The sequence below is a fragment of the Carassius gibelio genome, chromosome A17 (assembly GCF_023724105.1).
Source record: "Carassius gibelio isolate Cgi1373 ecotype wild population from Czech Republic chromosome A17, carGib1.2-hapl.c, whole genome shotgun sequence".
NCBI classification, from domain to species: Eukaryota; Metazoa; Chordata; class Actinopteri; order Cypriniformes; family Cyprinidae; genus Carassius; species Carassius gibelio.
The window spans coordinates 26,295,380-26,314,071 of NC_068387.1; the positions used below are offsets into that span (position 1 = coordinate 26,295,380).

The 18,692-nt window shown below is 31.5% G+C and overlaps 1 protein-coding gene across 5 annotated transcripts in view; it reads left to right on the forward strand.

Annotated features, from left to right (window-relative positions):
• The window catches only part of LOC127933321 (pleckstrin homology domain-containing family G member 3), a 43,508-nt gene that overhangs the window by 9,724 nt on the left and 15,092 nt on the right, over positions 1–18,692 (forward strand). For 2 of the 5 annotated variants that reach the window (XM_052530228.1, XM_052530232.1), the window contains exons 2-6: positions 11,416–11,722; positions 16,402–16,502; positions 16,678–16,747; positions 16,831–16,877; positions 18,118–18,268. In XM_052530228.1, coding sequence (XP_052386188.1) covers positions 11,624–11,722; positions 16,402–16,502; positions 16,678–16,747; positions 16,831–16,877; positions 18,118–18,268 — 468 coding nt within the window. In that variant the 5' untranslated portion in view covers positions 11,416–11,623. Of the gene's footprint in view, positions 1–3,108; positions 3,247–11,415; positions 11,723–16,401; positions 16,503–16,677; positions 16,748–16,830; positions 16,878–18,117; positions 18,269–18,692 lie in introns of all 5 variants that reach the window. The other 3 variants (XM_052530231.1, XM_052530230.1, XM_052530229.1) reach the window with 3 other exon arrangements.

Here is an 18,692-nt window from a genome sequence, read left to right on the forward strand (position 1 = left end):
CCAAATCGTGACCCTCTCATAAACCTTTTGACATTTCTAGTGATAAATCAAAATACTGCAGTGTTTATGTTTTAATTGTTATTGGATTATTTATGTGTTTTTGACTTTATCACTTTCATATTGGACTATTTATTTATCTAGTTGTTTGTTTGTTATAAAGGCCTATACATTTTTGTTTGTCTGTTAGTTTTATGTAAATTTTTATATAGACTTTTTTTTTTACTTTTGGTTTAGTTTATCCAGTTGGATATTGTTCCAAAATATAATAATAATAATAATAATAATAATAATAAAAACCTTATTTACTAATATTTTTCCAGATTTACTGTAGCTTGCATCTGATAACATTCATCCTCCGTTTTGTCCTAGATATCAGAATTCATATGTTAATGTCCATATTCACATCATAGTGTGCTGTGAGTGCTGTCAGGTTAACAAACTCTTTAGCAAATTTAAGCTATTTATTTAGACAAATGTATCAAATCAAATATGTTGTGTAATGACGCACAGGTTTGGTTTTGGTGAACTTCATTTGAATGTGAAATATCCAGTTTCCACATTGTTGTGCAGCACGAGAAGCTGCTTGTTATTAGACAGAAACGCTCTCATCTCTGTCTGTCATCAGAAATGGTTTCAGTAATCGCTTCTTTCAGGAGTTGTGTGGTTATCTGCACATCTGACTCTACACTAACCCTGTAATCAACTCAAATTATACAGTTAGACGGCAGAACGGCACAGGTACGTCTGACATGAAGGGCTCCAGGTGAAAACAAAGGGCTTTATAATGGACTCCTCCTGTTTTCACAGTATCCTGAGACTCTTGCTGGGTACAAATAGCATGAATGTGTTATTGATGACTGTGGAGGTGACGTGTTAAAGGGACACTAAGCAGGAATTACTCCCATCTAGTGGTGAAATTGTATTTTGCATTCAAACTAATTTTGCTCTCCAGCGCCTCGCTTTTTCAAATGCGCGTTGCATCTACGGTAGGCGATATGTACCAAAAAGCTTTGACAGGATGTCTTCTAATAGCACTTCGTCGAGTTTTCCTTCAGGTGAACAGGTGTGTTATTTCAAACAAACTGCAACATGACAACTAACAAACGAATGTTACAGTATGAATTACTGACTGTGGAAAACATGAAATATTGTAATTAGTAGTTATGTCTTCTTTATTCGTTATATTTTCTGAATAATGTGCATTGTTAGATATAAAAAAAATATTGTAATATAGATTGTAACACTGACTTACCTGTCGAGAAGAAAACTGGCCACTTCAGCGTCTCTTTTGAAATCTTTATCCAGCATTAGCTCTTTCCACCTAGAAAAAGCTTCCCCGACATTAACTCTTGTTTTCTGTAATCTACGGTCACGTTTCCTTTTACGTTCTATTTTTGACTGTTTTGGCGACGATGTTTTCTTCTCCTGTGGCGCGGCATATGTATGGTCCATAATAAGAATGCAATCCAGACTTTTAAACTTGCCGGTGCAGTTTCAAGCGCCTCTCACTGCTCTGCACCTGCGTTTCTGGCTCTGACCGAAAACGCGCTGTGGAAACGCGTTGGCTTAGTACTTTTTGTCCCTCTCTGCTTTTATAGTTTTGCAAGATGGCGGAACTACATGGAAGCCTCCGTCGACCTACCCGTCCCATGTATATAAAGATAATAAATTCTTCATTTACAAGGATTAGTTTAAACATTGGCATAGGTATTTGTACACCATTGAGGGCATATTTATGAATAAAAATATTGATTTTAGATAATAAAATACCTAAAAAGTTACTTATTGTCCCTTTAATGAGCGAGACTTCAAAGAATCACATTGATTCAGCTGTTCTCTCTCTCTGTGTGTGTGTGTGTGTGTGTGTGTGTGTCTCTCTCTCTCTCGCTTTGATTTGAGCAAAAGCATCATATCACATGCACAGAACTGTAAAGGTATTCACTCCAACCCGTCAAAATAAAAGTCTGGTTTTGAAGTCTATTGTTCAGTGGAATGTACTTAGCCTACTACTACTATTAAAATGAAATGATCATTATTTAAGGAATAATCACACATTTCTTCCTTGTTTTAACTTTTTATTAATATTACATCTTTGTTTGCCAAAAAAAAGGTTTGCTTAATTTTCAGTAATTAAAAGACAAATAAAAATAATGTTTCATGCCTTGATTTGATAACAAGAAAAATTTACATTTTGAGGGGGAAAAAAATCATTAGGCTTCTTTATGAAAAGAAAATAATAATTAAGTTGTTTTATGCGTTCAAATAATTAGACAAGCTAAAACAGAATTTAGTAACAATAAAAAAATGGTGATTTAAAAAAAAAAATCATTTCATAGGGCCCTAATCATGTAGTTTTTGTTAAACTTTTATCGGATGATTGTGAACTCGCTGGCTTCTCTCTGACCGTATTGTATCTGTGAAATAGTTTTGCATAGGAGTCTCGGAGAGACACTGGTCCGCATCGCTAATTTCCATCTAAACATCTCTTAAATGTCAACAAGGAAAGCACAAATGCAAGTGGAAAATACATGCATGTATGTAGTTATGTGTGTCAATGAGAAAAGCACAAGGATTTCAAATGCAAGTGAAAAAACATCATTTATTTTTATTTTTTATTTTATTAGTAATTCAATACGATCTTCTTTTTGTTTCTCTTAATATCTCATTAGGATCGGTTCCAAAATATAATTAAACAAATAATAAATATTAGTGTTTTTTTTAGTTTGTTTGTTTGTTTGTTTTTTGAGGTGATCGTTGTTCTCCCAGTAATTAAAATAATTCAATTTTTATAAAAATCATCAGGAATGCTTTGAATTTTTTATCTTTTATATAAGCCTTTATTTGTTAGTTTGTTGTTATTAAAAGTCATTTACTTTATTTGTTTATATTTTATTCATAGATGTATTATTTATTCATTGTATTTAATTCTTATTCAATCCCATTAGGATTTGTTACTGTGTTGGTACCATGATAAACAGTGAATGTTACAGAACATACAGAGTCTTTAAAAACAGATCGAGGTAGTTCCATCTTAAAGTAACACGTCAGTATTTTTCTGTGTGTGTGTGTGTGTGTGTGTGTGTTGGCGTGATTGTGATGTGATTCTAGGCGTGTCGAGGCAGTAGGTGAGTGTTAAACACACACACACACACACACACACACATTAATCAGATGTCATCAGATCTGCTGGAGCTGTGCGGCACGGTCAGAAGTATCAGGAAACTTCATTACGTTTGATAACCTCAGGTGAGGAATATTTCTAGAGTTGCTTGTTTGCTGCCAGACATGTGTGTGCTCTTCTTCTACAGACGTGTGTTTGTAAGCATACGTTTATATCAGTCTCATAGCGGCTTGTTTTTCAGTTCAGCCTTGTATTTTTAGGTTTGGCGCTGTATGTTGTGTAACATGCTCGGTCATTTGCATCAGTGAAACTGCGTTCATGATCAGATCTGTGTTAGACGTCACTGCTCTCTGCTTTGACTATGCACACAATGTTGTTCTGTGTGAAATTTGCATCGGCGGCTTTTATAGTTTGGCTGATGTGTTTCTGATTGTAGCTTGCTAAAAGGCAATATGTTTTCGCTCATTAATCTACGTTGCTTTCCTGTGTTGTATGTTTAACATGTGCAGTCTTTATGATTTATTATGTGTGCAGCCTAACTGAAATTTGACATTTGGATTATTTCAAAGAAATCGATTTTGCTCACTACGGCTGCGTTTATTCGATTAAAAATTCAGTAAATTCAATAAAAATTGTGAAATGTTTTTAGAATTTCAAACAGATGTTTTCTGTGTGAATCTGTGTTAAAGTGTAATTTATTTCTGTGATGCTCCGCTGTATTTTCAGCATCATTCCTCCAGTCTTCAGTGTCACATGATCTTCAGAAATCATGAAAATATGACGATTTGCTGCTTGAATACAAAATAATATTTTATGCTTTAATAGAAAGTTAAAAAAGAATAGCATTTATTTAAAAGAGGAATATGTTTGTTATAAATGTCTTTTAATATCACTTTTGATCAACTGAATTCATCTTTGATGATTAAAAGTATACTTTCTTTAATGGTAGGATACACTGTATAATAATTACAAAAAATAGTTAAGTAAAACATTGATGTAGAAAATGTAAAAGCTATTTTTTTTTTAAAGAACTCCAATAATATTTGTATGTACAAATATGAAAAATCTCCTTTTACAGTATAGATGTCTTAAAGGGGTATTTAAAAACTTATTATGCATAAATTATGCATTAAGTAAAAATCATTTTTAAGACATTTAGATTCAACCACATCTTGATAGAAACTGAAAAAAATATATATAAAATTTAAACCGTGCAACAACTTGTATGTAAACTGAATTAAAATCTCAAAACAATTTTTTAAGACACCTATATTTGACTATTTATTTTTTTTAGAAATTCAATCATTTTTACAATTGATGAAATTATATATGAAATGTATTGTTTTGACTTTCATAAATGCATGAAAAAATGCTCATGCATGTACAATTTCAATATAAATTTCATAAATTGTTTCCTTGCATAAAATGCATGGGTTATGTATAATTAAAATGCATGGGTTATGTATAATTAAAATGCATGGGTTATGCATAAAAGAAATGCATGAAATTTGAATATTTCTAAGACGTTTACATTTGAAGGTTACAAATAAGTTATAAAATTATAGATAAACTCTTTCAATGCGAAATTTCGACATAAAGTGAATAAATCTGACTTTCGTCACATGCCGTATTTAGCGATCACAGATCTATTTTGAGCTGTTACCGTTTGCATGTTCTGCCTCTAATCATTGCTCAGGTGAAGAGGAAGCTTGTTTGTGTGCTTTCTAAGGATTCAGGAATTCAGGTTATGAAAATCAAACCTCGCCGCTCAAGAATCCCTGGAATTCCAGAAATTCCTCCGCAGACGTTCGCTTCCAGAAACGTCTGCGAATCCAGACAGAAACCAGGTTTATCTGAAGTTAGCATCATTATCTGCAGCTCAATTCAAATACTACACTCACCTTGAGGAGAGTTAATCATTGCTTGTGTTCACAATCCTGGACTCTCACAGTCAGACGGGGAGGTATGTGGGTTAATGCTTGTTTTTGGCTGTTTTAGTGTGCATAGAGTTGTTTACTGATAAGGGATTGAGCTAAAGTGCATGGTGTTTTAACACATTTTTCTCATTGACGAATGGTGTCAAATCGCTCTTGTTAATCTTATCTGACTGCATCGCCACTGTAGCTGAAATATGGATGTACGTATATGTGTATTAGTGAATCATTGTTGAGTCATTCCTGTGGCTGTTCTCTGCCTGTCTGAGCAGATGCGAGTCAGTCGGGATGAGTTTGTCATGGTTTTCCGTTCGGAGGACAGTGTGTTCCAAACCAATTCCTGTGAAGGAATGTTAATTGTGTGTCAGGTGTGTTTGGGTTTCCTGTAAGAGTCTGAAGGTGTGTGTGTGTGTGTGTGTGTGTGTTAAACACTGCGTTTAATCATTAGCTCTGTACCACTGAACTGTTGATTTAATATTTATAATATTGAGCACTTTAGATTGGATATAAAATGTAATTTTCAGCATCTTTTAAAAAAAAAAACACCTAAGAGTGTGAAACAGTTTATGAAGTTAGATTTTTTTTTAATGACAAGCATATTTTAAAACCTTTATATTTGAGAAGGAAATATTTATGAAATTGTTGCAACAGTGAAACAATGAAACAATTTATGAAATTGTTGCAACAGTGAAACAATGAAACAATTTATGAAATTGTTGCAACAATGAAACAATGAAACAATTTATGAAATTGTTGCAACAGTGAAACAATGAAACAATTTATGAAATTGAATTCTTATGCGCATTAACGTTTTAAGACATTTAGGTGATTTTAGTAATTTAATCATTTAGTGACAATCTAGATGCCTAGAAATGGAATATATTATGAAATTGTTTCAACAATGAATGAATTTTTTTTCTCCTAAATGTTTAAGACACCGAATTTCTAACATTTGAATTGAAATTTTACACTTTAAAATGATGTTAAGTAGAATTTTTACACGCACACACGTTTTAACGACATTTAGGATTGACAGTGTATTGTTAGAAATTTAATTTATAAATTTATTGAAATGATGCAAGAATTATATATTTTGATTTAAAATTTTACACTTCAAAACATAAATTTAAATAGAATTTTTAAATGCATAAATGTTTTAAAGACATCTAGATTTGACCATATTTTGTTAGAAATATATTATTAATTTCTCAAGAAGGAAACGCTTTATGAAAAATTTTGAATTAAAATTAAGACATTTAGGTTTGACCATGTTTTATTATAATTTATATATTTATTGAAACGGTGCAACAGTTTATGAACTCTGAATTAAGATTTGAATCTCATAAATGTTTATAAGACACATTAGTTTGATCATATTTTGTTAGAAATTGAACAATTTGTGAAATTGTTGCCACAATGAAACAATTACAAATATGAAATGTGAATTGAAAATTGTACCGTTTCAACAATTTCATAAACCGTTCCATTTCTAAAATGACATAAATTTAGATATCTTATGAATTTTAAAATATCAACACAAATTAAACAATTTTATAAAATATTCCTTTTCTAACAATAAAATTATTTCATGAAATTTGAATTGAAGTTTTACACTAAAGCATTTTTAAGTCTCCTAGATTTGGCCATTTGTAGTTAGAAATGGAACGGTTTATGATATTATTGAAACATTTTAAAAAAAAATGTAATATTTAAATAGAATTTTTATTGTTTCAACAATGGTTTCTTCGAAGACTATTATCATTATAAGTGTTACTTACTTAAACTGCTTTGTATGCCTCCATTACTAAATTTACCTGTGAAATGTCTTTGGAGAACTTCCTAATTTCCACAAAGAAGCTTGTATTCTCTTTTCCTTCAGAAAAGCAAAAGTGATTTTAAAGAACCAGGTGCAAAAACCTTATATAACCAAACAATGGTTCAATAACAGACCTTCTTATTAAGAACAAGAGGCTCCTGCACAGAAACCACTGAAGAGGCTTTATTTTTAATAGTTTTCTAATATTTTATATCTCATATTTGTCAGTGATGACTCTGAACAGCTCACACTACTGCACCTTGTTTTTAATTGCCATTGGATAAGGAAGCTTTTATGACAGGTCAGTCATAAACTTCATGTTCCGATGAAAAGCGCCATTGTTTTAGTTCCCGAAATATCTCTTTTCCCTGGAATGTAATGCTTTACAGTGACTCACTTTGTCATAACTAGTCCTGATGAAGTCTTTTAACCCCCGTGAACACCTGCAAAACTTAATTCACTGAGAAAACAAGATTTGTCAAGATTTTGTCAAGTCAAGATTTGTTTGAGTCTTTATTTGAGAACTGGTTCAGTTTGTCATAACTAGTCCTGATAAAGTTGATAAAACTGATTTTGGCTTAGGAAAAGTCACATTGTAGCAGTTTCAAAATAAATTATGTTTTGAGTATTAATTATTCTAAAAGATTCATAAGTTGTTTCATTTAAAAAAAAAAATTTGAGTGTAGGTACCTTAAAAATGCTTATGTATGAAAAAAATAAATCATAAATTGTTTCTGGCAACTTGATTGTTTTTGACCGTTATGACAAGCTATTGTCAAATCTAGGTTCCTTAAATTCTTATGAATGTAAAATTTCAATACCATTTTTATAAATGTCCTCATTCGTTCAACAATTTTATGAAATTGTTCAATTTCTAAAAAGAAAGTATATCCGGTGTAGAGCTGGGACAACACATCGAGGTCATCGATGACGCAAAATATGCTCATCGATTCGTCGACCTGTTTTTATTTCTCTAAAAAACGTTTGCAAAACGTTTACCTTTTGTTAGCTGAATATACTCGATGGCCGGATCAACATTGTGTCCAACGTTATATAACCAATCCAGGGGTTTTTTCAAGCGTTTCTTGCTCTCTCTCTCTCTCTCCCTCGTGCATATTAACCAAAATCATTAGAAACGATAGAAAAAGGGCGGAACGCCAAAGTTTCACGTGGAACATTCGGAGATTTTTTTTTTTTTTTTTTTCATGACAGGCTGCTGGCTCCCACTGTTAACTTTTATTCTTTATTTTTTTTGGAAAAGCACTCTCTGTATTAGCTTAAATCCCTCAAGTTTACATTGGTTACTGTATTATTACAATTGCTCTAAACAAGTATTTTGGGTGACCTTTTTTATTGAATGCTATACATCAAGTTGTTGTTTTTTTTCATCTGAAAGAAGAACTTTTTTTCAGTAAGCTAGGCCCTATGTGTTCAGTAAGCTTGTTTCAGTAAGCTATGTGTTTTCAAGGCTTCACGGTTTTATTGAATGCTATCTCTATACAAGTGCAAAGTAATGCATTCTTAGTCTTTTATATTGTAATTTTAAGAGCAATAAACATATATTGCAATGTTAAGGAATTCATGTTTTTTTTCATTCAGATATGTAAATCAACATGTATAAATTGTTAGTAGTCAATTAATGGGGAGATAATCGAAATCGAATCGGTGCGAAAAAATTAATCGTTTGATTTATCGATGAATCGAAAAAATAATCGCTAGATTAATCGTTTAAAAAATAATCGTTTATCCCAGCCTTAATCGGTGTCATCACAAATTTCATAAATTGTTCCAAGAAATAGTCAAATGTAGGTGTATCAGTGCTTATGATTGTTATATTAAATACAAATTTCAAAAATTCTTTCATTGATTCAGCAATTTCATAAATTGTTCCATTTCTAATAAGAAATTGTTAATAAATTAAAAATGCTTATAAATGTAAAATTTCTATACAAATTTCATGAATTGTTCCAAGATATTGTCTTAATGCTTTTGATTGTAACATTACAAATTTAATATATTTCATTAATTCAGCAATTTCATAAATCGTTCCAAGAAATTGTTCCAATATAACTGTCTTAATGCTAATGATTCTAATATTTCAATAAGAATTTCATAAATTTAATTAATTCAGCAATTTCATAAATTGTTACTTTTTTTTAACTAGAAATTGTAAAATCTAGGTTTCGTCAAAAATGCTTAAAAATGTACAATTTCAATAAATTGTTCCAAGGAATTGTCAAATATAATTGTCTTAATGCTTATGATTGTAACATTTCAATAAAAATTTCATAAATTTAATTGATTCAGCAATTTCATAAATTGTTCAGTTTTTTTAACTAGAACTTTTTAAATCTAGGTTTCGTCAAAAATGCTTAAAAATTTAACATTTCAATAAATTGTTCCAATAAATTGTTCCAATATGACTGTGTTAATGCTAATGATTGTAACATTTCGATAAGAATTTCATAAATTTAATTAATTCAGCAATTTCATGAATTGTTCCTTTTTTTTAACTAGAAATTGTAAAATCTAGGTTTCGTCAAAAATGCTTAAAAATGTAAAATTTAAATAAATTGTTCCAAGAAATTGTCAAATATAATTGTCTTAATGCTTGTGTTTGTAACATTTCAATACAAATTTCATAAATGTAATTGATTCAGCAATTTCATAAATTGTAACATCTAAGTATACTGTTACATAAAAATTTCAATGCAAGTATTAAAAAAAAGATAATGTCCAGAGTCTTATTTTAGTTTTATAATTAATTGTTTCTCAAATGCATAGTTTCAAAGCCACAGATATCTCATGTTTCTTGATGTTTGCATGTCCACTGTAAGTCTGGCCTCTTTTATCCCTCATTGTGTCAGCTCACAGACTTTATACTAAATCTTTCCTATATGTCGTCATGTGAGATCTGCTGTCTGTGTTTGCATGTGAGATGATGGTCACACTCTTACCAAACACAGGAAGGAAACGAGAACGTACTCTTACTAAACCAGATTTCAACACCGCTGCTGCACGACCTGCTTCATAAATCATAAGAATCGTTTTCCTGTATGATAGGAATGATGTCATCCATGAATCATGGAGCCGAGAGCGATACGATTCGAGTGTGTCGCTCATGTGGAGACTTGAGGTTGGATTTCATTGTTAAAGGTCCGTATGATGAGCTCATTCGTATCATGCATCTACAAGCCCAGAAAGAGCTTATCAGAGCCGTAAAAACTCAAATCATATAAGTCTAATATAATAATTTGAGTATATGACGTCAGCCTGCGACCCTAAAATCTGTCCCTGTCAGACTGTCTCCGATAGATTGTCCTTCATTTCCTTCCTCTCCGGATTCTCATTCCCGGCCAGAATCATTCCAGGGGATTTTATGTCGGTATGAAGAGCAGGAATCAGAAAATAAACTTACAGTAAACCACAACACAGAACAGGGTTCCTGGGAATTAAAGCAGCTCCAAAAAGTCAAAGATAATCTGGAAGTGGCAATCGATTACTAACATGCTCAATGCAAATTCTTCAGTCCATCCATATTCTTGAATTAAAGTGCAGCTTAATGTCGACTCATTAGTTCAGTATTCAGCAGCTTGGCAGAGGCATTGCTACTCATTTCACACATTTCATTTCTATAAGTCTTAAAAGTACAGAAGCTTGAATAAGTTAAGGAAGAAATATATTACTATTTATAATAGACCGTAGAATATACTTTGTAAAGCTGTTGCAGTAATAATAATAACATTGATAATTTTGTTCATCTTTTTTGTCCATGTCTTAATTTAAACAAGTAAACCTTTGTTGTGCAATACTTTGCCAATTTTATATATATATATATATATTTGATTGCATTATAAAATATTTATTTGAAATTTATTTTATTAGGCCATTTTCTTTAGTAAATTTGTATTTGACATTATTATTATTATTAATAACAGAAGTAGAAGTACTAGTATTATTAGTTATAATAATTGAATACATTTTTTTTATTTTTTATTTTATTATTATTAAGGAATTTCAAGATTTTCAATAATCAATAAAACTTCATTGTGCAGCACTTTAGCACTTTAAAATATTTAAATTATAAAATTTGCCTATTTGGTTATTTATTTTTATTACCAAATTGTTAATTATATAAATTTAGGTTACCTCCATTTTTATAATAAATTTGTATTTGACATTATTATTATTATTATTATTATTATTAGCAGTAGTAATAATAATGCTAATAATAATACACAAAGGAATACCAAACCATTGTTTTGTCCATTTTTACCTTTTTGTGCGGCACTTTGCCCAAAAATAAAGGAAGTCATGCAGTTTTCATTTGATTACATAAAAAAAAAAAAAAAAAAAAAAATATATATATATATATATATATATATATATATAATTTTTTTTTTTTTTTTTTTTTTCAGTAATATAAAGTAAAATACAGTGAAACGTTAAAAAAACTTGATTAACATTATCATGTTATTATGAATCACCGTAAGATGCTGAATAAAGCTGAAAGCATGCAGAAATCTTGTTCTGTTTGTCTCCAGCAGAATGTCATCGTCTGTCCGGTTCGTCTGTGGGGGGTCAGGATCCACGGGTCACAGACTTGTGCTCGCTGTCCATCACTAACCCTTCAGAGGACGGCCGGCCGGTCAGCAGTGTGTGCACCGTCTCGTCCGTGTCGTCCATCGAGGGGACAGCGGCTCCCCGACAGCACGGTCTGTGAGAGCTCCATCACCCTTCACCAGCGTCATCATGGCGCCCAGCCCTCAGCTCACACACGTGGATCGTGTGGTCATGGAGATTATCGAGACGGAGCGGATGTACGTCAGGGATCTGTGCAGCATCATAGAGGTGAGAAACATTGGTTTGAAAACAGCTGTGCATTCAGATTCAGAAATATCGTATAGTAGTAGTTCAAAATATTAACAAAAATATGTTTTAAGAAAATTATTGAAATGGAAACCTTTTTTTTTTTTTTTTACTTTTTATGGATACTGGAGTGAGATTCAGATACACCGTTGTTTAGAAGTTCAGGGTTGATTTTTTTTTTTTTTTTTTTTTTATGAAAGCTAAATTTTTTTTATCAAAAATACAGTAAAAACTGTACAAATGTGAAATATTTTTTACAATTTAGAACAACTGTTTTCTATATGAATGTATTTTAAAAATGTAATTTATTTCTGTGATCAAAGCTGATTTTTCAGCATCATTTCTCCAGTCTTCAGTGTCACATGACCTTCAGAAATCATAATAATATGATGATACACTACTGTTAAAAAGTTTGTGTGTGTGTGCATGCGTGCGTGTGTGCCTTATCCATAAAGGATGCATTTGATGATTTTTGTGAGCATAACCTTGATGGCTAAAAGTGCTGTTAATGTAGGATTCTCAGTAGGCTTTAAAGAGAAAGCGTTCCTTTTTATGTCCCATAAGCCCTCCACAGAGCTGCCAACAGCTCCACAGCCACTTCCTGTAACCATACCAGTCTCAAACAGACAGATGGTGTCCCTCACACATTTTCAGAATACCCAGAATGCCTTGCTTTGAAACAACAACGACAAACCAACAACTAATAAGAGACGCTGAGGTTTTGAATTCCACTGCACTACTGCTGTTTTTGGTCGTTGGGTCGCGGCCATCATTTCCCACTCAGGGTGGAGTGCTGCGTCAGCAGGATGCCTCGCTGATGAACATGGGAATTCCTGGGGTTTCACAGGTGTCACTCCTAATGCGGGAATATGTTTGCACTTTCATATTCCTTATGCATGACTTTCCATTCACCAATATTGCATTGCATTTGCAACACATATAATGCGGTCTTGATGAATATATACATAGTACATGTTCCTTAAGTTATACCTTATTAAATACTGTCTTCTAAGGCAGCATAGCATGCATCTTTTGGGAAATCCCATAATGCATTGCTCTCTCAGTGGAAAATGTGCAATGCACGGAAAAGATGGCAACATTTCAACGTTTTTGGACCTCAAATTTGAAATCAGAAATCAGCTGTGCTGTTTTACTACCAAAGTACGTATACCTTTGACAACTGTCTGACAAGTGATCGTATCTTCATTGATGCTTTTTGAGAATTATTTACTCTTGCTTAGAACAGGACTAATCATTATCTAAATCTAGAGCTCTAGAGCATATATGTATTACGCTCTTTCCTCTAAATAATGAAATAAACGCACAACAAAAGTGCCAGCGGTGAGAAAACAGCAGTTAAGAAAGCATCAAGCTTTTTTAATAGTTCTTTATAAAATAGACTGATTTAAAGCACTCAACTTTACAGTATTAAACATGAAAAAACTGTTTCGGTGTCACTTTCATGTAGAATTACAGCTTGATTTTCTGTTATAAAGTTAATAAGATTTTTTTAATAAGTGCTAATGAATAAATAAATAATGCCATTACATTTAAAGTGATAGTTTCGTTTAGGCAGAATGATGCATAAGTCATTCTGTTACTTTTCCATACAGTTAATTAAATGGTGAATGAGAAAATCTCTGTCTGTCATCTCATTCTTGTGTGCTAGATGTGTTTGTTTGTACTGTAAAAAAAACAATTGTAGAATACTTGAAATTGTGCAATAGTAATAATATTGATTGAGTTTTATTTATTAGTTAGAAAATGTGCAACTCAGTATATTTAACTAATTGTAAAAGCTGTATAATAAAACAGAGTCTACTGATTAAGAAGTGAATGAATCGCAGATTAGTCAGTTAATGGTTGTAATAATCATTAGATTAACTGATTATAAAAATAATAGTTTGTTGCATCCCTATCTTAATCACTTAATTTACAAAGCTCAGTCATGTTCCAGACTTTTGACAGTCTTTTCAAACAATATTTAAATATCTAGTTTGAACTAAAACAACCAATATTTAAATATGTAATTAACACTAAATCAACCGATATTTAACATTTTAATTATAACAAAACTTACCAGTATTTAAATCTTAATTGAACAAAAACTTTTAATATTTAAATATCTAATTGGAACAAAAACAACCAATATTTAAATCCATATTTAGAACAAAACCAACCCTTGTTTAAATCTCTAAACACTAAATCAACCGATATTTAAATCTTTAATTAGAACAAAAACAACCAAAATAAAAATTTCTTAACAGGCCAAAGCCAACCCATACTTAAATCTCTTTTCACTAAATCAGCCGATATTTAAACCCATATTAAGAATGAAACCAACGCATGTTTCAATCTCTAATTAACACTAAATCAACCGATATTTAAATCTTTAATTAAAACAAAACTTACCCGTATTTAAATCTTAATGGAACAAAAACTATAACTATTAAATCTAGTTAGAACAAAAACAACCAATATTTAAGTCCATATTTAGTCCAAGACCAACCCAATATTTAAATATCTAATTAACACTAAATCAACCGATATTTAAATCTTTAATCTGAACAACACTTACCAGTATTTAAATCTCTTAATACAAAAAAAACTATAAATATTTAAATAACTATTAAGAACAAAATCAACCCATATTTAAATCTCTAATTAACACAAAATCACCCGATATTTAAATCTTTATTTAGGACAAAACTGACCGATATTTAAATATCTTAATAGAACCAAAACTGCAGATATTTCGATCTCTAATTTGAACAAAAACAACCAAAATTATAATCTCTAAACTGCCCAAAACCAACCCATATTTATTTATCGTAATAGAAGAATATTAACTAATTTTTAAACCTCTAAAAAGAACAAAACTAACCAACATTTAAATCTCTTAATTGTCTTTAATTGCTCACACGTGCACCCAAGTCACTGCAACACTGATATATGTTATATACTGATATATATAACACTATACATACGATAGAATTAGATCTAAATCCAGAGAATGAAATATGACTTGACTTTACAAGTGTTTTTTTTTTAAAGATCATTTGAGGTGCATTATGGGTCTGAGGGAGCATTTCGAAGAGCCGTGTATTTCTCACAGGAAGTCGGAAACTGATGTCATATGTTACCGGGATCGTCTGGGAATTTGAGATCGGAGTCTATTTAGGTTCTTGAATGTGTTGCAGTTCTTAGTTTAGCTCCCTAAATAATCTAGTACACTTCCTTTTGGAAATTAAGACCTTCGTTTGTGTTTTTAGAGACTTTTCTGATCTTTCGTGTTGTTAGGTTTTATTCTGATTTAATGTGGATTTTATGTGGATTGCTCAGCACTTTGGATTACATCTGTACCTGTAAAGCTCTTAATAAAAAAGATGGATGAATGAGTTTGGCATTGGTCAATGTAAACTACAGGAAAACGCCCAAATATGGTGATTCACACTGGCCTGATCTGACATCTGTTTGGGTGAAACTGGACGTTTTGTTGGTGGTTTAACATTGCAAATAGACTCAGACTCTCACAGAGAGTGCCCAAACCTTGCCTCAACCTCTTTTGCATTGATTGTCTTCTAAATGTCCTGTAGTTTCTGTCTCAGAGGTGTCATGTGATGCACATCTTACATTGGAGCTGAATGTCCATGTGATGCTGTTGCATAATGAAGGCTCTGATGCACTCATGCAGAATATCTGCTCATTATGTTTGTGCTTTGGGTGAAGGATGTTGAGCCCCTCCCTGAGCTGCGGTGCTCTGAATCACAGCCGTGAGACCATTTCCTAATATGAGCATCGGGTGTGTGTGTGTGTGTGTGTGTGTGTCATGCTTTTATGATGTGGCCTGCTAAACTCCAGCTTGATTTGGCCTGTTTGGAGCAGCACAGAACAGGGTTTAAATGCCGCGTGAGAGAGTTACGAAAAACTTTCAAAAGCATGTTCAGATTAGAAAAGTTTTGGGATGGTTTCTTTTCGCAGTATCATGCATTTTTATGTTCTGTATATAATGCAAAAAACAAAAATGCATACTTTGTCAGTACTGCATTTATGCTGACTTTAATAAATCAGTGCATTGCATGTGAGGTTTACATGCATGTATAATACTTTCAAGAATGTGTTCAGTTAAGAATGAACAGTTAATGCATGGTGGGTTTTCAGTGTTTTAGCATTGACCATTTTCATGCCATTCTCATTACTATAATGCAAAATAATATGCATTTTTATTATTGTAATGAGGAATGTCATACATTGTTGGCACCGAGTTTAATTAATGAAATCAATCAATGCATTGTAATTATAGTGTGTCAGTGTTTATAGCCAGGCAGAATTTAGTACTGTGGTATTATCATAGTAAAGTGATGGTTTTACAAACTGCTTTCAAATTTTTTTTTATTTTTTTTTGTATTATGAAAAAAAATCTTATGTAATTTGTATAGTTTGTATGATTTATTGAATTATTATAATCTATAAGTAATTTTTTTCCAGTTTTCAAATGCATTTAGGAAGCATTAATAGAGCTAGTGTGCAGTTCTCCGTCAGTCCTCTAGCGCCACCTGCTGAGCAGCTGAAGGCATTACAACACAACTCAAGATGCGTAATAGTTTATCATTGGTCGAGTTTAAAATCATATTTATTTCCCTTTTTTTTCCAATTTTCAGGATTATCTTGTGCACATTATTGACACCAGGGACCTTCCCATCAAACCGGAACAAGTTTGTTCACTTTTTGGGAATATTGAACACATTTATGAATTCAACAGGTAAGATTCAACACTTCATATGCTTTTACATACTTTTTTTATGGTACATTTTCAGTTTATTGTAACTATATTTAATATGTCAGGCATTACAGGGTTAAATGCATCCTGAAACCTTTCATCTTTTTTATCCTTTGCATCTTTATTGGAGTTTGTTGAATCTCTGTTCTCTCTGTAGTGAGTTATTACAGTCTTTAGACATGTGTGCCTGTGATCCTGTGGCCATTGCACGCTGCTTTGTGGACAAGGTACTAAATACAAACTTGAACTTAATATCCCCTTCAGCATGTTGCTTTATGAAACGGATTAATGTCCCTCCTTCTGTCTGCAGAGAGAGTGTTTTGAGATCTACACGCAGTACTGTACAAACTACCCAAAGTGAGTCAAGCGCGGGGTTAAATGTGTGTGAACATCACCATCAGTCTGCTTTAGCAGGGAATGTTTGGATATTATATCTCATGTGTTGGTTGTATTTAACCTTTCAGTGATGCAAACCAGCAGAGGTCGTGACCTTTGACACATACCCACTATTTTATATGAGCAGTGTGGTTTTATTTTAGTGTAGTCTTTACTTTAATATTTTCTGGTTTCAGTTTAATTTTAGTCACTAGTCTTGTGTGTTTTTTTCATTTTTATTAGGTTTTGCTTTTTATATATAGATATAGGTTTACATTTTTTGTTAATTTTTATTTCTGTTTTAGTTTAGTTTATTTTAGTACATCAAGTTAAGGTAAATGAAAATGAGAAATGTTGCCTTGATAAATAAAAGTTAACTAACTATATAAAAAAAATGTTTTAATTGTTTTTATTTTATTTTTTGTTAAAGTTTTAGTAAATATGTTCTTTTATAATTTATTAGTATAATTTTTATTTTAAATATCTAAATCTTTTGTTTTTGTTTTTTATTTGTTTATTTTTTACTGCATATATATTAAACTAAATGAAAAGAAGAAATGTTGCCTTGATGATTAGCTGAAATTTACTTTTTATGTTTTATGTTTCTTTTAATGATTTTAGTTTTATAATAAGCCTGTATATGATTGTCCTTTTCATGTCCTTGTATGTTTATTTATTATTATTTTTTATACAGATTTTAAAGATTCAATAATTCATATATCATAACTGGGTTATTATAGTTAACTCAAACTAAAAACAGAAATATAATTTGCCAAGACAGCATTTTTCATTTATTTTAACTTGATGAACTAAAATAACTAAAACTGAAATAAATGAAAAAACATTAAAAAAAAATTATATAGATGTTAAAAAAATAATCAGCTTAACTAAAAATACACAACAAAATTACTAAAACGCTACCTAAAATTAAAATGCAGACAAAGTGTAAAAATTAAAAATTATTTATAATATAAGTGAAAACCATAATAGTATCTCGGAAATAAAACTGCATCAGAGGCAAATTTCTAGCATTATTTATGATGCATAAAGCAATAAAATATAATACGTTAGTGTGATTTTTCACAGATTAACCTGTGTGTGTGTGTGTGTGTGTGTGTGTGTGTCTCTCTCTCTCTCTCTCTCTCTGTGTGTGTGTGTGTGTGTCTCTCTCTCTCTCTCTCTCTCTCTCTCTCTCTGTGTGTGTGTGTGTGTGTGTGTGTAGTTCAGTGGCGGTGTTGACCGAGTGTCTGAGGAATAAGTCTCTGGTGAAGTTCTTCCGGGATCGTCAGGCGTCTCTCAAGCTCTCTCTTCCGTTGGGTTCTTACCTGCTCAAACCGGTTCAGAGGATCCTCAGATATCACCTGCTGCTTCAGGTGCGAACACACCTCCACCGCTCTCCCTTCAGGACTCACAGTGTTTTAGTGCAGCAAGGTCAAGTACATGAAAATGAGAAATATTGAGAAATACTGGGGAAAAAAAATCACCTTTGGTGGTTTATATTTAATTTTTTCCTATTATGTCTTTATTATTTCTTTAAAATCATTTTATTCGTGTAAAACATTGTTTTTCATTGTTTTTCAAACATAATTTTTTCATAATAAAATAATTAATCAATTTTAGAAATTTTAAAAGTTCCATTTTTATTTAATTTTAAATGATGTACTAAATTAACTAAAAATAAAACCAAAGAAAATGAACAAAAAATGACAATGACATGCTGTTACACAAAAAAAAGTGTTATATCTATTGTTTATATTAAAAAAAAAAAATTCTATTTAAAAAATATATATATTTTAC